The 15,058-nt window shown below is 39.1% G+C and overlaps 1 protein-coding gene across 1 annotated transcript in view; it reads right to left on the reverse strand.

Moving 5' to 3' along the window:
* The window catches only part of HYDIN (HYDIN axonemal central pair apparatus protein), a 378,086-nt gene that overhangs the window by 276,463 nt on the left and 86,565 nt on the right, over positions 1 to 15,058 (reverse strand). Inside the window, 2 exon segments of the mRNA XM_006152662.1 lie at positions 1,489 to 1,690; positions 8,640 to 8,764. Coding sequence (XP_006152724.1) covers positions 1,489 to 1,690; positions 8,640 to 8,764 — 327 coding nt within the window.

Genomic DNA, 15,058 nt, shown 5'->3' on the forward strand with positions numbered 1-15,058 from the left:
GGAAAAAAAAAGAAATGTCCATCCATGTATGATGGATATTCTATTCGCTAGAGTTTAGCATCTTTGATAACAGTTGTAATTTTTCTTGAGTTTAACTATTGAAATTAACTTCTTGAAATATTTTTTGAACACTGGCATGGCATCAATCACATCTTAGACATATCGTTAAACATGAAGATGTGGCTGATACTAGAGCTGGCTTTCCTCTCCTAACGTGTCCTCATTCTCTCCAAAAGCTTATGCCCATTGGATAAGCATAATACTGAAACGCTACTTGTACTGATGTTTCCCTTTATCTGTATCTGCTCTCCCACTTTACCCTTAAATACGTTTGGGCCAATCTAGTGGCTGGGAAGCACATATCAGCCGGGGAATTGGGGCAGATGGTTAAGAAGCTGGAATAAAGTTAAACCTTTGGTATTTCTATACCATGAGGCCAAATGAAGTTTTTAGGCAGGGAAGGTTTTTCTTGTCTCACTTTATAAAGGTGACACAGTGGCGATCCAGTGATTAAAGCTCATTGTCTGAATGACAAAGCTTCTGGCCCACTGTGTCCAGTCATTGTCATAGCTCTTTCTGATTCAATTAGGGACAGCACACTGGGGGATTTCTGCCTAGTTTCCATGGACCTACGATGTTTTTATTTTTATCACATACTAACTTGACTTTAAACAAAGCTTTGAAGCTTCCCAGGACTAATAGTTAATGAAATTGGAGAGGTAAATAACAAAGGCGGAAACAAATTCCAGCGAAAGCAGCAGACGTGTTAATTCAGCGAGGTTGGAAGGAGATAAAAATGAAAATGGAGTTTAAGAGAAGCAAGGATGGATTCAGTAAAAAGAAATATTCAAAGCTGAACAGGAGTGAGATTAGCTGAAACGGTTTGGTTTTACATTTTATTAATTTTTTCCACTGCCTGAAGTATCGTTTTAAAAAGAGATACCAATAAAAAATCATTATTAAATTACATGGTTGGCAGGGACTGAGCAACGCTGCCAGACAGAATATAACAGCCTTTATAGCTCAGCCCTCCTTTTTCTTCATTCTTCATATTTTCTGGAAATATCTTTGCACTGAAAAAAAAAAAAATCCACACTGGTGCCAATCCAAAAGAGCTTATATTTAGAAACTTCCTGAAAGCTGACCAACCTGGTTAGGGTTATAAAAAGAAATACAGACATATATGTTAGGGTTGAAAAATATAGTGAAGAATGATATTTAGCCTTTTAAAGCTAGGAGTTCCATTACTGCTAAATTCTGACCGGGGTAAGATGGGCTGAGGATGGACAACATTCTGTTCCATGTGGCTCAGTGCAAATTCTTTAAACAAACAGCTTCACAAGATCATCGTTCCATGGAACCAAGTTATGAAATCTGACACTGTTCAAGTTGGCTAAAAACTTACTACAAAATTGACTGAGTTTTACAACCCCCCCCCACACACACACACACAATTACTTCTTCATAAAGGTGATTTTTGTTACAAACCTGGACTTTTCTCTGTCCTCCTCTTGCTGGGTAGCGTATACCTTCCAATGGAAGTGGGCAATGATGTTACTACGATTGTGAATGGTTACAGTGCGCTGATTGGCCAGAGAGATGTAGGTCTTCTCAATGAGTAAGGAATTCTTGTCCAGCCTAATATTCATGTCTATAGCCGCTCCATAGAGAGATAAAAACACCTTTTCACCTAGAAATTCAAAAAGTACAAACTCATGTTAAGATTTATTCTACTGTTTTTTCCCCCACGCCTGAAGTTAAGGAATATAGTGCAAGCATTAGGCATTTCATTCTTTTTTCCTCCCCATTAATTCAGAGATCAGATATGATCACAAAACTTAAATGCCATGCTTGTGAGTTACAGCAAACCAAACTACCTCGCTTGGTCACGAAATACATAAAATACAAATTGTGGTGGATGCTCTACGGCTTTTTCTTCTTGATAAATAGCTTCAATCCTATAGCCTGACCAGGAGGGCACCCAAGTTCTAGAATTATAACCATGGGCCTCATCTTTATTCCAGACATGACCGGGATTTCTGTCTTCTAAAATGACTGTACTAAGTATACCTAAGAAGATCTGCTCAGCATGAAAGGATTTAAAACCAAAAAAGAACAACGATTAGGAAGGAAGATGCAATGACTTCAAAAATCCAAAACTGACTATTTAAAAGGAAACACATCCTTAGACAACGCACTATGTAAATGACCATAGAGTTGCCCTGTGAAGTTCTAATACTATGGTCACTTAAATATTAATATATGTGATAATAATATATCATCACACCTTTGGGAGTAAAAGCCTTTTTGCCAACTTCTGACTCCTGAAATAAAATCTTTCTCTTCAGTAAGAGACACTATATGTTAAAAAAAAAAAAAAAATCCTGAATGAGTGCATCAGCTCTGTTTCCTGAATCTGTCAGTGGTTAATGTCACCGCTAGGGTGATGGCCACCTCACCAGGCCTTAAGGAACAAACTGCTGGACTCCACTTCTGGTGCTCATTAAAGTAACCAAAGGTTCAGCAACAACGTCTACTTTCAAAAAGCCTGAATATTAGTATCTCCTTGGAATTCTGGATTATATCATCTCTCAATACTCAGTTGAAAAGTGTAAAATATAAGCAATTAACCAGTTGTTTGTCTCTTAACAGTCAAATACTATTTTCACTTCTCAATTTCATTGAAATGATAGAAGTAGTGTATTAGTTGTTTGGTTTCTGAGTAGTTGTATTCTTTTTGTGTTTTGTTTTGTTTTTCTCATAGTGCTCATATGATCACCTGAGAAAGAGAGAGGGAAACTGAGAAATCACCCCTCGGGGGGATGGCCATGGCACAATCCCTTCTCCTCCGCTCTCCTATTGGGATTTTGGGTATGCATGCACACACACAAGCCTGCTGTGATTCTCCAACATCTAGGTCCTGGACTTGATCCGCAGCTGGCCACATGGGAGTCCCGCACCCTAACCACCACCCCACCTGCTGGCCCTGAGGAACTGTGTTCTTAATCTCTTCTGGATGGCTGATTTTGTAAAAGGCCTCATATTACTTTACTTCTTCAGTTTGACATAATAAAAAGTAAATCATTTCTAGATAAAATCAACTGTTTAAACAAACTCAAGTTTACTACACATAGGCACCCACTGGAAGAAAAAAAAGAGGATGAGAATTCTGGTTCATGAAAATATGAATAAAATATTAGATATTAGTGAAGCTTTACAACTAGACCTTATTTCTTAGAGCACTGGTTCAAACTCTGGTTAACAAAAAAGGCAAAGAAATCTAGCTGCATTTAATCAAGAATATATCCTGTGGAGGACCAGAAACTAAAGGGCACAAACATAACTATTAGAAATGTGACTGAGTACTACCCGCTGAGGAGTATCAGTGCTGCTCCTTTTGGAACATTGTTGGAGGAGTGTGAAGAAAAGACTTTCATGAACAGCCTCCATTAAATTTCTCTCCCCAATCAATTCATGCTGTAAGCAGCTGCAGAAAGTTCAATCAGATGTTTATTTAATGAAATGAGAAGCCAATGATCATGGCTGCTTGGGAAAGCTCCATGATTAATCGCAGTTAGGCAGTCATTACTGTTTTTCACTAATGTGAGCTTACAAGTTCTGTTCACTGATAACCCACAATAAAGATGAAAGCTTTTTATTTTTAAAATTTTTTTTGGCCATAGGACACATGCACTCACTGGAGACAGAGAAAGAGAGAAAAAGAGAATGTGAGATATTGGGACCAGTAGATGGCATAATGGTTCTATTGCTGGACTCCCACAAAGTCCACTATGATTTGAGTCCTGGACCTGGCAGCTTAAAACTCACACCAGGCATGTGTGTTTGTATGCCCCAAATACTGAGAAGAGAATGGAGAAGAAGGGATTGCAGTGTGGCTGTCTCCTTCGAGGGGATGATTTCTTGCTTTTGTCTCTCTGGTGAGCACGCCCTATAGCAAAAATCTCTGGGAAAAATAAAAAGAAAAAAGAAAATGAGAAATCACACTCCTCCAAGGAGGTGGGTTAGTTATGCTGCAATCCTTTCTCTTCCATTCTCCTCTTAGAATTTTGGGCATGATTTGTAAGCTGCCTAGTTGACTCAAACCATGGTTGACCATGTGGGAATCCCAAAGATGAAAACATATTCTTATCAGCAACTCATTTTATGTAAGGAAAAATGCTACAAGACAGTTTACCTCCTTCTGCAATCTTCAGAAAACGGCTTCATTCATTCACCAAAGTTGACACCAGGACTTCAGGGTATGGAAATCAACTTTTCCATGTATGATTAAATTTTAATACACAGTCATTGTGGTTCAGCTATCTTTCTTGTTGCTCAGGACTATAAATGTAAGTATGAGTGTGGTTCCAAACACTTACATAAAAGTAAAATGTAGTTCAAGTTCCACTGGAAGAATGCAGTTGCACTTCAAATTCAACCAATCAAGAAAGTGAAAGTGCAGAGATTAGGGAGATGACCTGCCATGGTGAAAAGAGCACTGTCCAGAGTTAAAATGTGAGTTTGGCTTCTAATTGGACTTCTGACCAGTTATGCACCCTGGGGCAAACCACTTAATTTCTAGGGCTACAGTTCTTCATCTGTAAAATCTGAAGATTGGATTAGATTATCACTGAAATCTTGCAAGTTTTAATTCTATTGATCTATAGGCATGCTAGACCAATTGGTTTCAAAACCCAATCAAATAAGACGTTTTGAAATTATAGCCTAAATATATATAATCCTGTTTGTTTATAAATTATATCCATATTTTAGGGTGTTTATATATGAACTGTATTTTAAAATACCTAAAAATTTTAAATGATGAGCTAACTATGAAATAAACAATATTTTAAAGGTAATTTATTTAATATGTTAACCAAAAATTCATTATTTTGGTGTGAGTAAAAGCATTGACTATGCTTCTTTCTTTTTCAGACTCCTGGCTTCAAGGAGGCTACATATTTCCCCAATACTTAGTTTTAGGGACTGACATAAACAGAAATGAAGATATGAAGGTCCAGGTAGAAGATATATATCACTGAGTTTCTTAAAACTCACTTTTCCCCCTAATACTAAACAAACTATCAACATTAATAACCTAAAAATTTGGTTGAGATGCAGCTAATAATTTTCCACAATGGTAACAATTATTTAATGGTCAAACAGAAGACTCAAACTCAACTATGTCAGTACTGCATTCAGCACTAAAGAATTGAATAGTATAATTAAAAGACAAACATTTTCAGGGTTAAGGAAACCGCTACTTGGTGACACTTCCAAATGTCATCATACTTTAAATGTGAGGACACAGAAAAGTTGAAAGTAAAAAGATGAACAGAATATATTATGTCCACACTAATCAAAAGAAAGCTTCTCTACTATATAAATATCAGATCGAGCAGACTTTAATGTCAGAAATCTTATTAAAGATTAAAAGACATTTCATAATGATAAAATGGTTAATTCTACAGGAAGTTATAATAATCCTGTGTATATAGCGAAGTCAATAGCATCAACAAAGAGAAACATCAAATTCATTATCATAGTTGTGGATTTTCATAACATCTCCCAATAACTAATAAAATCAGAAGATGAAAAGAAGCTACTGACTGAGGGGGAACCAGCAGTTAGCGTAATGTCTATGTCACTGGACTCCCACGTAGTCGACCGCGGTTCGGGTCCCGGATGTGGTAGCTAAAAATCTCACGCTGGTCTCGTGTGTGTGTTGGGAACCAGCAGTTAGCGTAATGGCTATGTTGCTGGACTCCCACGTAGTCGACCGTGGTTCATGTCCTGGACCCGGTGGCTTAAAACTCACGCTGGGCGCGTGTGCGTGCATGCCCAAGATCCCGAGAGGAGAATGGAGGAGAAGGGATTGCGGCGTGACCATCCCCCCTGGGGGGTGATTTCTCGCTTTCTGTCTCTATGTCTCTCTCTGTCTGTCTGGCGAGCGCACACGCCCTACAGTGAAAATCTCTCCAAAAAAAAAAACAAAAAAGAAGCTACTGACTGAGAGAAAAATACTAATAATACATACATCTGACATATGAAGCACAGTCAATCAATCCTTTCATTTACACCAAAATACTAAATTGCTGGTAAATATTTTAAGTAAATTACCTTTAAAATATTGTTTAATGAATCTTTAGCTCATCTTTTTAAATATTTTGGGTATGTTTTAAAATCTATTTTACTCTACTCCTTCACCCACCCTTTGAGAAAAGACATTAAGGAGAAAAATAGAGAGGCAAGGTATTTATGGGACAAATAAATGGGTTATTATCTGTTGAAGATAACATGTAGAGCATTCTCAACTGGACTGGTGAGAAATGTATACACGTTGGAATAGTCACTTGGCAAGCTAAGTAACATGTGATTGAATGTATAAAATAAATTGAAATAAAAATATTTTTTAAATTAAAAGCAAAATCTATTTTACATATGTACTCTCATATATGGAGATATTTATAAATAAGTAAGTCTACATGTGTTTGGGGTATAATTCAAACATTTTTATTTGGCTGGGTTTTGAAACCAATTGGCCTAGAGTGCTTATAGATCAATAGGATCAAAACTTAAAAGAAGATTTAAGTGACAGTATTCAGAATATTGAGTTATAAAGGATATTTACAAATCAATAATAAAAGCAAAACCTTGGAAATTTAATTTTAGAAAGATAAATGGGGACCAGCAGATGGTGTAATGGTTACATTGCTGGACTCCCATGTAGTTGACCATGGTTCAAGTCCTGGAACTGGCAGCTTAAGACTCACACTGGGTGTATGCCCAAAATCCTGAGAGGAGAATAGAAGAGAAGGGATTGGGGTATGGCCATAACCCCTGGGGAGGCATTTCTCACTTTCTGTCTCTCTGGTAAGCACACGTGCCCTATAGCAAAACTCTCTCTCAAAAAACAAAAACCAAAAAACTTTAAACCACTGGCATGCCTAAAATGAGCAATACAACACTATACGTTGGCAAAGATGTGAAGCAACTGGAGCTCTCACACTTTGTGGGAGCATAAAATGGCACAATTACCTCAGAAAACTGAGGTCCCTGGTGTGTTACGAGATACACTTTTAATTTTCCACCATTCAGCTAAATAGGTCAAAAGTTTCCCCTTTGGCTTAAGCTAGTTCAGATCAGGTTTCTCTCTCGCTCTCTCTCTCTCTCCCTCTCTCTCTTTCTCTCTCTCTCTCCATATATGTTTATACTTTTTTTTAGATTTTTGCCATAAGGCACATATGCTCGCTGGAGAGAAACATGGAGAGAGGAAGTGAGCAATCAGTTCGCATGAGGGATGGCCACCCTATTATCCCTTCTCCTCCATTTTCTTCTTGCGGTTTTGGGCATGCTTGCAGATGCACCAAGCAGGTTTTTCAAGCCACTGGATCTGGGACTTGAACCACAAAGTTGGCCATGTGGGATCCAGTGCCTTATCCACTGTGCTACCTCTTGGCCCTCCAAATCAGGTTTCTCTTGCTAGAAGCTAGTGAATTATGGCTACCATTACTAGACTATGCCACTAGTTCTGTGTTGTTGCCATGCTGGGCAATGTAGAGCCGGGATCACTTAACCGCAGGTCCCAGGGCAAGTGTCTAAATTGTCCTACTCAGATATTCATCCACCAAGCCAGCAACTCTGCACTGTCACTTCACTGTCTTTTGCTGCTCCTTTCCTGGACATATACTTCTGTTTTCACCCTACAATGCCTTTCTGCAGGCAATCTGGGTCAATCAACATGAATGGGTAAAAAGGAAGTGAGAAGGAAATGAGAAAAATCATGAAATAATAAAAGACAATGGTAAAATATTAATTCAAAACCCATCTTTGGAGACTGCATTATGTACATGCAATGGACCATAAATTAAATATTTGCAAAAGCAATATGCAATTTTCATAATTATTCAGGGTGTGGCCCTCGATAAAATGCTAGTGGTAACAGACACAACCCTTATATTCATGTTAAGTAAAATATTTGCAAGTTCTAAGGATTAAAGTTAGTGTATTGTACAGTGGACACATGCAAGACCATTCTGATCTGAGATTTACATTTTTAAAATGTTAGACAAAGGCAGCAATAAGTCAAAAGGACATCTCATGGGGCATCTGTTACCTTTAAGTTTCCATTTATATATTGATGACTTCCATTTGCTACTGTGACTTACAGGTATAGGTTTCTTTCTGAGTTCCTCAGGCTTTTAAGCTTTGGAGAAACCAATTAGACTTTTTGTTTGTTTGTTTTAATTTGCCAGAGGGTATGTATACTTCCCACAGAGAGACAGAAACAGAAAGAAAGGCAGAAAGCACTCCTCAATCGAGTATGGTCATACTATGATCCCTTCTTCATCCTTTTGGAAGTTGGAGCATGTATTCGTATGTGCTCCATGTGTTCCTTCAAGCCTCCAGGTCCAGCCATATGGTATCTGGCTTCTTTAACCCCCAGGCCATGGACTGGCCCCAGATGGAATCTGTATCTGGTTCAACATAATTTCTGTCAGAGGTTTTCATTCTTTGCTTCTGTAGATTTTGGCTTACTCTAATGGTTACCAAAATAACCATTTTCCTATTTAGATTCATCATATTTTCCATCTGGCCTTTCTTAACACATAGAACATTTAACAAAAAATAATGCATACCTGTGTCGTAATTCACGATAAGTCTTTCACAGTGATTTCCCACAGTCTGTGGCTCGAACTCCACTTCTAGTTGCATGGACTCTCCCACATTAAGAGTGCCAACAGTTGGCTCTACAGAGAAAGGCCTGCAAGATACATGGAGACCCACTATCAGGGCGCATTCTGACTAGGCTGAGAGGGGGAAGCGAAGAGGCATGAGTTCCTGTTCTGCAGACAGCTTAGACTCAACACTGCAGTTCTGTGGTCCCGAAGTGAATTATGCCTCTCTATCATGAAAACACTTTAGTTTTAAGGTTAAAATAGTATCAATAAATCAGCAAGTGTAAGAGAAAGTTAAACGATGCAATGATACTCTTGTCTGTGTCCTTGCCATTCAGCCCTTCTTTTAACATTCATTGGGACTTCGGGCTTGGCTCAGGCACTTGGTTGGGGTGATCACAGATGAATATGATCCAGCAACCCCCCTCCTCAAACACTGAAATCCCAGGAAGGGACAGACTTAAATAATACATGTAAACAATGTCATCTGCAACAAAACAATGCCTTCAAAGGGATTAAAAAAAAATTGTGAGTACAGATGGGGAAGGCATCACAATAGAAAATGTATCAGAATCCCCAAAGAAAAGTAATGACACACTGACCCTGGGTTATTTAAGGATGGTTAACAAAGGGTCTATTTAAAAGGGGTAGGAGGGATGCAAGGGAACTGCAAGGGAAGAAGTAATAGCCCAGGGTGAGTAAAGGGTAGTGAAAGAGTCATGGAGAAGGAGTGGTGGTTTTCTTTTTAAGTTCATTTATTTATTTCTTGAGACAGAGAGAGAGAGGAAATGAGGGAGGGAGGGGGGAGGGCAAGAGGGAGGGAAAAAGAGAGAGAGAGAGAGAGAACGAGAGAGAGATAGATAGGTACTACTGTCAGTGTCTGCATGCTGCAGTGCACTCCGCCCTCAGCCAGCCCAGATCAAAGGCCCACATGCACACTTGGGTTCACAGACAGGGAGGGAAGGAATGGTTTTAAAACCTACAAGTGGGGCCTGCAGGTAGTGTAGTGGTTAAGAAACCGGACTCCCACATGACCGACCATAGTTCAAGTCCTGGACCCAACAGCATGAAACTCATGCCAGGGACGTGTGTGTGTGTGTGTGTGTGTGTGTGTGTGTGTACTCAAAATCCCAAGAGGAAAAGGGATGGCAGCATGGCCATCTCCCCTATGGGGAAGGGTGATTTCTTGCTTTTTATCTGTCTCTTCAACAAGCACACATCTCTATACCAAAAATCTCTCAAAACAAAAAACCTACAATAGGAATCCTAAAAAAAGGCTATCTTATGAGGAGCAAGGGGTATTAGTCAAGGGAGACAGCTGGCCCAGGTGGCCTCACTTCTGTATGATTTGCCTGTGGGACACCTACTGGCCGAACCCAACTGGAAGCCAGAAGGCACAGGGCCAGCTGACTCAGTACACAGAGGTCAGCCTCCCAGGCTAGAGCAGGCTGGAGAAGGGCCAAGAGTGAATGTGGAAAGGCAAACTGGGGACAAGGTCTATGTCTTAGAAATGGAATTAGGGGATGTAGACATTGTGGCGAGAGAGGTGGATTTGGGGACAGTAAACAGTTCAGTTTAATTGTCCTGATAGGGAATTGTAAGAAGCTGGATCTGTTCATGAAGTACCTTAAATAACTTATACTGTTCTTCCTTGTAAATAGGAAACGCAGCCCATTTAATTATTTTCATGGTTCATTTCACTTCTTTAAATTGCTAGTTTTTCAAAGTAATGTGTTGTACAATGTATCTGGCAGGCTAAGTTGCTTCTGATTGCTCACTTCTATCACAACGGTTTTTAGAGTTGTCATTCCTTAAATCTGCCCTTAGATAATAAACTCAGTTTCAGAAAACGTGAGATTTCTGCTGCAGGGGTGGTAAGCGTATGGGATAGGCCGCACTGGCGGTGCCCACTACTGTTACTGCAGGACCTCTAGTGCTTCCTGCCACAGGCCACGGGTGATCTCACTAGTGCTCTCGACTTCGATCTCCTCACCTTTCACTTCTCCTCACCTTTCACTCCTCCCACTTCCTTTCTCTATCTTTTCCCAGACCCATGGTACCAATCCTCCATGAACCCTAGGCACTGCTGGGGAGGCTGATGGGGCAGTAGTTACTAGGCTTGGTCTCTGGAACCAACTGAGCGAATTCATAACCAGCTCTGCCATGACCTTGGGCAAGGCAGTTAACCGTTAGTTTCCTCCTCTGTAAAATGAAGATAATGAGAGCATCCACTTCACAGGGTCATAGGAAGGACTAAAGGAGTTAACACAGGGAAAGTGCTTAGAATAATGCCTGGCACACAGGAAGTGCTATGTAAGTATTTATTATGACCTTTGTTAAATGCTATTGTTTATTCATATGTATGTATGTATGTGTAATATTGTCTTTCTCACTAGCAGATCCTTGATTCTGGAAGATGGACTTGAAGATGCGTTTGGGTATTCAAGTGAGTTCAAGCTTTTATCACTGCCCCCCCACCCTTTATACTGCTCCAGAGATATTGTAAAGTACACGCTCAGTTTTAACACATAAACTTCTTCTTCAAACACCTTCAGTGGTCCTCATCATCTATGCAATAAAGTTCAAACTCCTAGGCATTCAAGGTCCCACACAATCTGCTCCCTACACAATTTTTACATTCTCATTGCACACATACATCTGTCCAAATACCCCATACACCCTCCCACATTCCGAGTCAGGGCTTGAGTGGGATGGGGTGGGAGGGCTTTAGACTCTTCACCCACACCCTCCCCCAGTACTGCACCTCATTTCCCTCCCAACCAGACTGTGCTCCTGACACAAGTGGTCCCAAACTGCACGGATCATGTCAGAATATTCACCACTTCCAACATGACACTCCTTCCGAAGTCACCTATCACAGCCCAGACTCAAAGTCACCTCCGAAATAGAAAATGGTCATTCTAACTAGGGTAAAGTGAAACCTCATTGTAGTTTTGATTTATATTTTGTTGGTAATTAGTGATAATGAGTATTTTTTCACATACTTGGCCACTGTATGTCTTCTTTAGAAATGGTCATTCATGTCTTGATTTAATTCTGTAATCAGGGTTTTGTTTTGTTTTCTTTTGCTTTTGGGTTTATTGACTTTCTTATATCCTCTGAATATTAATCCTTCACTAGGTGAATAGATTGAAAATACATTGACCCGCTCCTGAAGCATGCCTCTTCACCCTGTTGATTATTTGCTATGCAGAATCCTTTCAGTTTCCTATAACATCAGGTGTATTTTTTGCTTTCATTGCCTCTGCTTTTCAGGTCTTTTGAGTCTTTGGGAGTGCCTGTTTCTCTATGGATCTCTCTAGTCCTATTTTTGTCTATTTTACTCATGAAAAGAATAAACTTTGTAGCAGTTAAAAAAAAAAAAAAAGAAAGAAAGAAAAGTCACCTTCTAAATAGAATCTTCCCTGATTTCCCCATTTGTAAGTGATTTCCATTTGTAATAAATCTGCTTCCTCTCAGAGGTTATAACTCTCTCTTTACTTCTTTCTGCAATTTATACCTTGTATGAAAGTTAGTTTTCATGCTAGTCTCCCTCAATAGCTAGAAATTCTTGAGGAGAAAGGAAAGGGAAAGAAATAAAAATTTCATGAGCATGTATTCTATGCTAAGCACGATGCCAGGTACTTAATCTCTGGCAATCCTTTCATTCTCGACCAAACTCTGAGAAAGTGTTATTTGCATTTTAGACAGGAGAGGAAAGAAGCTCCAAAAGACAGGCAACTTATGCAAGGTTGCCCAAAGAGATAGGTAGTGGTGGGACTGGAGGGAAGCCTGTCTTCAGGTTCCTGTTCTTTTTGCCTCACCCAATCTCCCCCTGAACGTGGACCACATGTTCGATGCATCTCTATGTGTCACTACCCAGCAGATTTTTTACTCATGAAAAGGCTGTTGAGTTAAACTGCCTTTTACAAATTTTAGAATTTATTAATTCTTAAAGAGAAATAAAAATCTGTAACTATTCATTAATCATTATGACATCTTGAAGGAAAACAAAGGACCAGACTTTCGACAGTTCAAGAATCTTTGCTTCACTGGGGGATGCAGGTGAGACTCCCAGTGTCAAAGGCCTTTCGTTCCTTCTGACCTCAGTGAGAACCTGATGAGTTGACAAGTGGACCCAGTTTTCTGGCTTTGGGGATAACACTGCAAGATCTTCTACTTTTGCCTCCTTACTTAATATTTTTCTTTCTATATCATGCTTTTGTTTTCTTTTCAGATATTTCTTGGTAGCAAAAGAACAGTTTTAAAATGAATTGGATATTATCACATCAGGGAACTGAGCCAATTTTCTACAGAGGTGTTACTGGTATTCTGCCTCCTAGGGCCTTCAGAAACCAAAATTCCATAGAGTGGTTACAGAGACTTCCGCTCTGTGCTAATTGTTGGGTTTACATTACACTAAACGTCTGTAGCAATCAGAAAATCACCTGGGATTGGCATTGTTACTTAAACTGCCTAAGCCTTCTCAATAAATCAGATGTTAATTGAGTGGAGTGTATTAAGTTCTGGTGCTTAAACATTGCCTATAATTTGATTTTCTACTTCATTGGACTAGACAGGCTGAACGGGCTAGAATATATCAAGTATCAACAATGCTCTTATGAAGAAGTAAAAACTATTGTTCTTCAAGGGTACAAGGTTGCTTCTATCAAAATGTTTGGTTTTGAATCACATCCTCATTAATAGCAAATACTTGGTTATGGAAGAAACTTGATTTTGTAAAAAATCATGAGTCACAAGAAAAATTTTGAATTTTGTTTGTTCAATTATGAGGGGTTTTTTTCTTAGATGTTTTTGCCATAGAGCACAAGTGCTCACTGGAAAGAGAGAGACAGACAGAGATAGCAAGAGAGAAAGTGAGAAATCACTCCCCGCAGAGGTGAAGGCCGCACTGCAATTCCTTCTCCTCTATTCTCCTCCTGGGATCTTGGGCACACACACAGCTGGGGTGATTTTGCAGCTGCCAGGTCTAGGACTCAAACTACAGTTGGTCATGTGGGAGCCCAGTGACATAACCACTACACCATCTACTGGCGCCTATGAGCTGTTCTTAAGAACCGTAACTATTCCATCTAAATTATACAATATTTTAGTAGAAGAATAATTTTTTATCTCATATTAAATATTGAATTATTAGTGTTTTTCCAGTTAATTGTTCCTATTTAATTCACTCCTAACTTGAGATTTTAGATTTTGAAATAGTTTCTTAATCCTTTCCATTTACCTTCCACAATTAATCCTAGTTTAAGAGTCAAAGTTATTCTGACACCTACTAGAGTTTTAGGTCAAATTTGTAATAAAGTTGAACAAAAATTGTTTATGTTCTCATATATTTTATAGTGCATTGCAGCTCCTTTTATTAGTTTAAAAAACATTATGCCTATTTTATAGTTCTTGGAGCATTCTTTTTATTTTAAATTATTGTAGAGGTTTATAGTTGTAGGGTTTTTTTCCCTTTGTGATATATTATTGGTTAGGCATCCCATAAACATTTATTGAGCATTTATTTATTCTAAGACACTTTGCTGGATGCTGGGGACATACAAATGAGAAGTGTTAGGTACAATCCTCACATTTGAGTGGTTCACATTCTAACAGTCACATGAACAACCTTTTTATTTATTTAATTTTATCATATTTTCGTGGTGTGTCAGAATCCTCCTGCCTTAGCCTCCCAAGTAGTTGAGGTTACAAGAACGTGCTTCCATGTCTGGCTTTTTAGGGTGGGCTGAGAATCAAACCCAGACCTCCCATGCAGCCTCAGCCTAACAAGCAAGTGGCAATCAATGAATATACCTGGGGCAAAGCCAAAATGATTATTCTTTATCATTTATATGCCCCAACCATTCCATAGACTTAATCATGAATTGGATTATTATTTCAATTAGAAAAATGGTTTTTTAAAAAGTTTCTTATGAGAGATTGTTTCTGTGTATTGACACTAAAAGTGGCAAAACCAAGCATAGTCCATAGACTTTTTTTTTTTTTTTTTTTGGAGAGGTTTTTTGCTATAGGGCATGTGCACTTGCCAGAAAGCCAGAGAGAGACAGAGACAGAAAGCGAGAAATCACCCCCCCTTCCAAGGGGGACAGCGACGCCGCAATCCCTTCTCCTCCATTCTCCTCTCGGGATCTTGGGCACGCATGCACACGCGCCTGGTGTGAGTTTAAGCCACTGGGTCCGGGACTCAAACCACGGTCAACTATGTGGGAGTCCAGCGACATAGCCATTACGCTAACTGCTGGTCCCAGTCCGTGGACTTTTTTTTTTTTTTTTTTTTTTTTTTTTATCTTTTTTTTTTTTTTTTTATTTTATTATCATCATAATCTTCTTTCTATTACACTAGATTACATATAACT

Source organism: Tupaia chinensis, unplaced genomic scaffold (assembly GCF_000334495.1).
Source record: "Tupaia chinensis unplaced genomic scaffold, TupChi_1.0 Scaffold000355_1, whole genome shotgun sequence".
In the NCBI taxonomy this organism is placed as follows: domain Eukaryota; kingdom Metazoa; phylum Chordata; class Mammalia; order Scandentia; family Tupaiidae; genus Tupaia; species Tupaia belangeri.